This window comes from Sciurus carolinensis, chromosome 5 (assembly GCF_902686445.1).
Source record: "Sciurus carolinensis chromosome 5, mSciCar1.2, whole genome shotgun sequence".
In the NCBI taxonomy this organism is placed as follows: domain Eukaryota; kingdom Metazoa; phylum Chordata; class Mammalia; order Rodentia; family Sciuridae; genus Sciurus; species Sciurus carolinensis.
In genome coordinates this window covers 142,260,060-142,269,965 of record NC_062217.1, presented here as the reverse complement: position 1 = coordinate 142,269,965, position 9,906 = coordinate 142,260,060, and the positions used below count along the sequence as shown (strand labels likewise).

The following is a 9,906-nucleotide window of genomic DNA, read 5'->3' as shown; positions in this document are numbered from 1 at the left end:
TCCAGAAATCAATAATGCTTTTACTAAGAACATGCAGGGGATTGATGGTTCTAACAGATCATATCCTAATGACCATGATGTTTTACAATGATAACATATCAATAACTCAGCATTAGACATATGTAATCACTTAAAGTGGTCAGTACAAGTGTTATAGAACACAGGAAATACCAGGTATATCTGTACAATAACCCAGAAAAATATCCATAAGGAGGATGTGTGTCCCCTGAAATTTGAGAGAATGAGAAGACACATGAGGAGAGGTCAAGAGCGCATCTCAGATGGGGAAAGGAAGTAGACCATGCCCTGCAGGAAGGGATTGCAGACAGAAACACAACAGCGGTCAGACGCTCTGCTCTTTTTCAGGCAGGAATGAAGCAGAGCTGGTATGACGGAGGCACAGAGACAAAGCCATTGGCTACTGGGGTGGTATCAAGTTCCCTTGGGTCCACCAGAGATTTCAGGTGAAAGTGCTGTAAAATGGTGGTCAGAAATAAAAACAGCTCCATGCGGGCCAGGCTTTCTCCCACACACATCCGTTTTCCTGTAACAAACAAACAAACACAACAGATAGTAATTGCTCCTGTGTCACTTGGACTGTGACATGAACTATGCTTCTTAATGGAAAAAATGAGACTATAAAGAAACATTTAATGAATGATTGGATGTTTGGATAGAAAAATGGACAAAGGATAGAGACACTTATATATCCATCTTAACAAATATTTCATTCAAACACTACTATTTGGGTATCAGCCTGTGCCAAACACTTATTTAGTATTCACACATGGGAATGACTCTTTGAATTTGAAGTTCCTAAGTATACTTTTCTAGAAACACCTCTGTTACTTGTATTTTCTATTCACATTCTGATGTTCTAAGACCTTGCCTTCAATCTTCAACCCCCTAATCTTACCTCTAACTGTACGCAATTTTCAAGAATCTCTAAAGAACAATGAATGTCCATGTTTTACATCATGTTAATCTTCTTGTATAAGACACACATTCCCTCTATAACATTCAGGACTCAGATGGGGTTTCATTTCCTCTTTATACTATTTGGGATCCATTCAAGCACTAACACCTTGCCCTCTCTGGATATGCTCAACATCATACTCATGCTCTTTTGGTAGCATGAAGCAACTGAAATCTAGTTTTCCATTTGTGTTTCGATTTTCAAGTGTGTTGAAATACAAATGCCTGAAGAGTGGGCCCTGACTTATCATCATGGAATATACAGTGCAAGATATAAGACAGACATCAAGAGTCATGGAATCAAGGAAGAAGAGTCCACAAGCAGAGAATCAGTAACCATATTGCAGATGTAGAGATTCAATATCCTAGACACATGGTCATGACTGGAGGAAGAACAGGGTGCTCTGTGATCACTGTAGGGTCTCTTCCTTCATCCCCAATTCTTCCATGACCCCATGGTTATCAGGCAGATTCTGACATTCCTGACTGAGAACTAAAGTTCTTCTGGGATGATTCATTGCTTCCTTAAAAATGTCCTGCCTTTTCTTTTCTACATTCATCTGACTCTCTTGAGTCACCTCAAATGTCTTTAATTATGTAGACACAAACCCCATTTTAAGCCTCAAGTGGAGTATTATGGAGCAACATACTGGGAGCCTCCCTCTGTAAGCCCAGCGAGTCCAGAAATCTACCCCATCTCAGATCACTGGTCAGACCAGAGTACAATCAGTACAATCTTCTTCCGTAAAGACCCTTTGATATGTGATCCTATGCTTGTGGAGACTACCATCCCCACAGCTGAGCAATAGGGGTGTTGAACAATAAGATATAGAAACCAACCAACAACATCACGGTGTGAGATACCTCTCACTTAGTGAGTGAGGAATATTTAAATGAGCATTACCTTGTAGTAGGAGAACTTAGGTTTCTCAATGATTTGTCTAGAGACACATTTCAATCAAACTATACTCTTAGCTTTCTCAGTTATAAAAATTTGGTCAACATCAAAAAAAAAATCCCACTAATCTGTCCCAGCTATGGGTATGTAACATGAGAAGGGAGAGTACATGGGCATCAAAGTGGTGTTCCTGCTTATGTACAAAGAGCAAATCTGCCAGCACCAGAGGAGGCACCAGGTAGGATGCAGCTGACTCCAAATATTTCTCTTACCTGTAGAGAAAGGCATGAAGTAGTTACTTCTCCTCAAGTTGCCATGCTCATCCAGAAAGTGCCCTGGGTCAAATGTCTCTGGGTGGGGGAATTCTTTGTTGTCACGGAGCACTGATGTCAGTGATGTCCATATGACTGTGCCCTGGAAATAGCAAACAAGCAGTAATCAACTTAAGCAGGTATCTGGTGCTGAAAGGCACAATGGAAATTACTTAGCTCAGTCTTCTGGTCTATAGAAGTGAAACCATGTTCCAAAACAAGCAGTGATATCTTCAGGGATAGAAATCATATGACAAACACAGTTAAGTTGAGAACAATGGTAGTGATCTTGCAGAAGTGCTCTCAACAGCACTGAAATACTGCACATCTGAACTTGGGAGCAAAAAGTTCTGACTCGTTTCTCCACATCATCAAGCTAGGACACTGGTGTCGGTCCCTACCTGCTGCTCTAGCTCTTCACATCAGAACTCACAAAATTCACTTGTGTATTGTTTTAAATTGAAATTTCTAATGTAACATGAAATGTCCAGAATTCTATCATAGGACTTGTAGATAAACATCTGGTGTTGCTAACAAAGGACGCATTGGGAATGAATCAAAGTCCAGTAGCACATAGAAGACTAACAAAAGTTTATCTCTGCCATGCAGTTCATTTGTTCTAATCTAAAATATATGGGAGGTTTTTATTACAAGAAAACCAACTACAGAAAACAAAGGAATATAAAATTAGCAACATCATTCTGCATTGTCTTCAGTCTGAATTTCAGTTCAGGCAAGGATCACCTGTCAAAGCTAGAACAGTTAGGCGCCTGATTTCAGAAGCAGGATGTTTGCACAGTCTCAAAGGACCTTGATGTAATGTTTATCATTTACTTTTAAGAACAGAAACTCTGCAATTCAGAGCTATTTGGATATCACCTTGTTCCTTAGAAAATTAGCATAAGCAATATTTAACAGATGACTTGGTGGGTTCCCACCTCACCATGTGATTCAGTTAAATTTTTTTTTTTTTGAGTGTTCAGGAATAAATCCCAACATTTATGGTCAGCTAATTTTTGACAAAGGGAACAAGGTAATTCAATGAAGAAAGAATTGGTTTTTTAACCAATGGTGCTAGTACTGGGTATTCACATACAAAGGAACAAATTTGCACTGCTACTCCATACTATACAAAAATGAACTCAAAATACAGTTAAATGTAAGAGTTAAAAACCTAATGCCAGGGCTGGGGTTGGGGCTTATTGGTAGAGCACTTGCCTAACATGTGGCACTGGGTTCGATCTTCAGCACCACATATATTTAAATAAAACAAAGGTATTGTGTCCATCTACAAATAAGAAAAGAAAAAAAGAAAAAAGAAAAAAAATCACACCATAATGCCCTGACAGGAAATCAGAGAAGCATATCTTGGCGACCCTGAGTTAAGCATTGGTTTTTAGATATAACACCCAAAGTACAAGTAACAAGATAAAAATGTAGATAAGATGTGCTTTCAAGGTCAGAATCAAAAAAACTGGAAAGAAACATCAGATATGGTGGTGTTCCCCTATAATGCTAGTAGGGTAAGGCAAGACTGCAAGTTTGAGGCCAGCCTGGGCAGTTTAGCAAGACTGTCTCAAAAGAAAAATTAAGTCACACTTTTTAAAAAGGTTGGGGGGCAGTGTCTACCACTTGCCTAGCATGTGCAAAGTCCTGGGTTCAATCACCAGTGAGAGAGAGAGAGAGAGAAGAAAATATTTAAGTATTTGCCTCAAATCATATACATGGTAAGGGACTTAGAATGTATAAACAACTCTTCCAAGAATAAAGACTTTTCCCTCCCTGGATGTTCTGGGATTGAACCCAGGGGTGCTTTACCACTGAGTAACATCTCCAGTCTTTTTTATTATTTAAAATTTTTTATTTATTTATTTTGGTACTGGGGATTGAACTTAGGGTACTCGACCACTGAGCACTATTTTTTTCCGAGGTGCTGGGGATTCGAACCTGAGCCCGTGCACACGTAAGGCAAGCGCTCTGTGAGCTGAGCTATTTGCCCACTTCCAAATGTTTGTTTTACTGGTCCCTAGCATTCTGATCCCTAATGGCTCAGAAATACCATGTACTGTGAAGTTCTTTTTTTTTTTTTTTTTTTTTTTGCAGTGCTAGGGATTGAACCCAGGGCCTTGTGCTTGCAAGGCAAACACTCTACCAACTGAGCTATGTCCCCAGCCCTTGAGCTATGTCCCCAGCCCTTGAGCTATGTCCTCGGCCCTTATTTTTTTATTAAAATCTTTTTTTATTTTTGCAGACTGCATTTTTTGACTAAATAAATTAAAGGGATACAAATAGGAAAAGAGGAACTCAAGCTGTTACTATTTGCTGATGACATTATTCTCTATTTAGAGGATCCAAAAAACTCCTCCAGAAAACTTCTAGACCTCATAAATGAATTCAGCAAAATAGCAGGATATAAAATCAACATGCATAAATCTAAAGGATTTTTATACATAAGCAATGAAACATCTGAAAGGGAAATGAGGAAAACAACTCCATTCGCAATAGCCTCAAAAAAATAAAATAAAATAAAATACTTTGGAATCAATCTAACCAAAGAGGTGAACGATCTCTACAATGAAAACTACAAAATATTGAAGAAAGAAATTGAGGAAGACCTTAGAAGATGGAAAGAGCTCCCATGTTCTTGGATAGGCAGAATTAATATTATCAAAATTGCCATACTTCCAAAGGCACTATAAGATTTAATGCAATTCCAATTAAAATCCCTATGACATTTCTCATAGAAATAGAAAAAGCAATTATGAAATTCATTTCGAAGAACAAAAGACCCAGAATAGCCAAAGCAATCCTGGGCAGGAAGAGTGATGCAGGAGGTATCACAATACCAGATATTAAACTCTACTATAGAGCAATAGTAACAGAAACAACATGGTATTGGTACCAAAATAGACAGGTAGACGAATGGTACAGGATAGAAGACACAGAGACATACCCACCTAAGTACAGTAATCTCTTACTAGACAAAGTTGCCAAAAACTTACAATGGAGAAAAGATAGCCTCTTCAACAAATGGTGCTGGCAAAACTGGAAATCCATATGCAGTAAAATGAAATTAAACCCCCATCTCTCACCCTGTACAAAACTCAACTCAAAATGGATCAAGGATCTAGGAATTAGACCTGATACTCTCACCAAATAGAAGAAAAAGTAGGCCCAAATATTCATCATGTTGGTTTAGGACCAGACTTCCTTAACAAGACCTCAATAGTGCAAGAAATAAAAGCAAGAATCAATAAATGGGATAGATTCAAACTAAAAAGTTATTTCTCAACACAGGAAATGATCAATAATGTGAAAAGAAAACCTACAGAGTGGGAGAAAATCTTTTTCACACACACTTCAGACAGAACACTCATCCCCAAAGTTTATAAAGAACTTAAAAAACTTTACAACCAAAATACAAAGAACCCAATCAATAAATGGGCTAAGGAAATGGGCAGACACTTCATAGAAGAAGATATACAGGTGATCAACAAATATATGAAAAAGTGTTCATCATCCCTAGTAATTAGAGAAATGCAAATTAAAAACCACCCTAAGATTTCATCTAACTCCAATTAGAATAGCTATAATCAAGAACACAAGAAATAATAAGTGTTGGCATGAATGTGGGGAAAAAGGCACACTCATGCATTTCTGGTGGAGTTGCAAATTGGTGCAGCCATTCTGGAAAGCAGTGTGGAGAATCCTCATAAAACTTGGAATGGACCCACCATTTGACCCAGCTATCCCACTCCTTGGTTTATACCCAAAGGACTTAAAATCAGTGAGACTTTCATTGGCACTTATGTAGTTTTCCTCCCAAATAGATAGGGAGAACCTAATCCCTTGAAATCAACCACACAGAACCAACCTCAGGAATGTTTGACTTCTGTCCTGGACTCTGGGTAAGGCAAATTGATGAAAGGAAACAAACAAGTACAGGAAAGGGAACTACCCCTGATTACAGGCGATAAAAAGAAACTACAATCACGTTAGACCCCTGAATACAGGAGATAAACAGAAACTACAGTCACATTACATGCCTGTTCTTTGACCAGACACTGAACTGTACAAGAACAAAAACTACACAGAAGATTGTTATATTAATGGGCTAATTAAACAGAGGCTGTATGTTAGTATTATCGTTTGAATGATATCTGAGTGTGAATGCAATGACTACCATGTAGGAGAAACTCGTAGTTCTTTGAAATGACTGGAAGCATTAATGTGTAAATTGATAGCTTAATGGACAGATGTTAAAATATAAGTAAACAGTAAATTTCATTAGGTTTACATTTTTTAAAGTATATAATCGGGAAAAATCCAATCCTCTAATATTTCAAACAAAAATCATGAATCAATTTGCTTTTGAAATTCTTCCTTTAAGTATAATTAACCTAGTAACATATGACAAGGTTTCCTTAAGATTCATGTGGATATATGTTTAGGAAAATTGTTCAAGCGTATGGAAATTCATAAAGAAAAAATGAAGCAGGATCAATACCACACTATAAGCAAAAAGTAAAAGGAAAATTAGTCATTCAACTAAGATAAGAACTAAAACAACACAACTTTTACAAAAAGACTAGGGTAAATCTTTGAGAACTGGGTTTTGCAAATTCTATTCAGATAGAACACAAATCCACAAACTGACCTCACATGATTATAGAAAGTTCTACTAGAACACTATGTCTCATAACAAGGATTGAACAATTATGTCCGCAAAATGCAGCCTGCTCTGTGTTTTCTTATAGTCAGTGAGTAAAGAATGCTTAAATTGAATGAAAAATAAAAATAATATTTTTGACATGAAAAATGTGAATTTAATATTTCAGTGTCCATAACATTGAATATGGTCATGGTCTTTGCCTATAACTGCTTACTGCTGCAATGGCAGAGTTCAGAAGTGGTAACAGAATTCTTGTATCATGCAAAGGTTACATTGCCTATAGACAATTACAGAAAAAGTTGGTCGACTCCTGTCTTACATCATTATCTCCACTGACATCACTGGTTTCAGTCTAAGGCAGAAAAAAAAAGACATTTATCCTATTGGTAAAAGGAAACGAAGGATTGCAAACTTCTCTACCAGTCTATTTCCCTTTCAGTTGCACATAAGGAGAAAATCAACTTTCATTAATTTACCCTCCCACCCCAAAATCAAGAAATAAACACCACCTCCTACTTGTGTCCTCTTCTGGAAACAGAGTAAGTTCAGGTCCTAATCCTTACACCAAATATGATTCTAACTTGAGCAATCCCCAGGACCTCCCCCTAAAGTCGTCAGTCTTCTCCACAGGACACAATAAGTGCAAACTAATAAATCTTATCACTTTGTCCCATGAAAATTCAATTCTTATTTGTATTATTTTAAGTTTAAAGTGGTATTTTCTGGTCAAATTTTAATAACTCCCTTCAAACAGTAAGTAGATTTTCTGGGTAAATGCAGAAAGAGGTGTTATAAAGAATGTTAGAACTTCCAAGATAAAAATCATCTCAAGATTTCAGATATGGATTCTGGGAATGTGACCAAGTGGTAGAATGCTTGCCTAGCATGACCAAGGTCCTACACACACACACACACACACACACACACACACACACACGGGTGACAGAAAAGGAAATGACACAATTTTGATTATGTTCAAATGCTGTCCAACTAGAGGTCAGGAAAGGAAGTGTTACAACTTTATTTCTACTTATAGGAAAGGAATGAACTCTTTCTGGAAGAATATAAACAAAATCTGAAATTCTAAATTTTTCCCCATGTGAGATCTGTTTCACCAAAACTGATTTGGTATTTCAAATATATGACAAAGTGACTGAAAGAAGGAAGAAACACACACACATCAAGGAACATTTCTCACATCATTTTATGAGGCAGCATTATCTTGATATCTAAAATCTAAGAAATTTTTTGGAAGAAAAATTATTGACCAAAACCTCTTATAAATATGAACAATGAAGTCATGAACAACATGTGATAGATCAAAGCCAGCTCAACATATATACTGTAATTTGCATATTGACTGGAGAAAATTCAGCCAATACACACAACTAATCCCCCAGATGCAGAAAATCAATTTGCAAATACACTTCCGTGAACAAAGTTCATATGAAATTAAGAGAAGAAGGAAATTTCCCTATTTTGAAAAAGAACATCATCTACCAAAATGTACCTAATACATCATTCTCTGCAATGGGACATTAAACCTCTAACCATGCCTGCAGATAAGAAACAAAACAAGACTTCCTGCAGTCATGAATTCTGTGTGATGTTATCCAAAAATCCTAACAACTGTAATAATGCAATAAAGAGAAATTAAGAGTATAAAAACAGGAAATATCAGATGGACCCAGGTAAGAGGATAGAAAACACTGACATTTCAAAGAATCTCAGACACACCATTGACAATTACAATTATGTCAAGTTTACAAGACATAAGGTCATCACAGTGATTAAATCAAATATATTCCCACAAACCATTTAGAAAGAAAAGGCAAAGCTGTTTTAAAATGACATAGCATGAACAAAAATATTCCTTTCACAGGAAAAACTAACAAAATACTTATGAGTCACTACAATGAAAACAAAACATGATTGAAAAAAATTATATGAAGCAAAAAGTGTATTTGCACACTGATGGATGGAATATTCTATATATGTCTGTTAAGTCTAAAATATTAATTGTATTTTTGAGTTCTAGTTTCTTTGTTCAGTTTTTGTTTGGAAGATCTATACAGTGGTGAGAGAAGTGTGTTAAAGTCGCCCAGCATTATTGTGTTGTGGTCTGTTTGATTCCTGAAATTGAGAAGGGTTTTCTTTTATTTAGCATACATAGATGCTCCATTGTTTGGGGCATAAATATTTATGACTGTTTTGTCTTGTTGATTTATGTTTCACTTAAACAGTATGAAATGTCCTTCCTTATTCCTTCTTACTAACTTTGACTTGAAGTCCAATTTATCTGACATGAGGATGGAAACCCCTGCTTTTTTACTGAGTCCGTGTACATGGTATGTTTTTTCCTTTAGTCTGTGGATGTCTTTTCTTATGAGATGAGTCTATGAAGGTAGAATAATGTTAGGTCTTTTTTTAATTGTTCTTAGTTATAGATGGACACAATAGTTTATTTTATTTATTTATATGTGGTGCCAAAGATCGAATCCAGTGCCTCTCAGGTGCTAGGCAAGCTCTCCACTGCTGAGCCACGGTCACAGCCCTTGGGTCTCTTTTTTAATCCAATCTGCCAGTCCATGTCTTTTGATTAATGAATTTAGGCCATTAACATTCAGGGTTATTATTGAGATAATATTTGTAATCCTGGTTATTTTAGCTTATTTTTAGTTTTTAACTTGACTTGCTTTCTCCTTTGATTGGCTTTTCCTTTAGTGTAGTTCCTCCCTTTACTGACTTACATTGTTGTTTTTCAATTCTTCCTCATGGAATATTTTGCTGAGAATGTTCTACAGTGTAGGCTTTCTATTTGTAAATTCTTTAACTTCTGTTTATCATGAAAGGATTTTATTTTGTCATCAAATCTCAGGGATAGTTTTGCTGGATTCTTGATTGGCATCCATGTTCTCTCAGAGTTTGGTTTATATTGTTTTAGGCCCTTCCAGCTTTTAGGGTCTGGGTTGAGAAATCTGCTGATATCCATATTAGTTTCCCCCATATGTAATCTGATGCTTTTCTCTCACAGCCTTAAAAATTCTATC

At 36.5% G+C, this 9,906-nt stretch overlaps 1 protein-coding gene across 1 annotated transcript in view; it reads right to left on the bottom strand.

Moving 5' to 3' along the window:
* LOC124985193 (cytochrome P450 2C19-like) overlaps positions 1-9,906 on the bottom strand; it is a 50,956-nt gene continuing 41,050 nt past the window's right edge. The window contains exons 8-9 of the mRNA XM_047553685.1: positions 2,146-2,287; positions 1-544 (exon numbers count right to left, since the gene is read on the bottom strand). Of these exons, the coding sequence (XP_047409641.1) occupies positions 363-544; positions 2,146-2,287 (324 nt within the window). The 3' untranslated portion in view covers positions 1-362. The remainder of the gene's footprint in view (positions 545-2,145; positions 2,288-9,906) is intronic.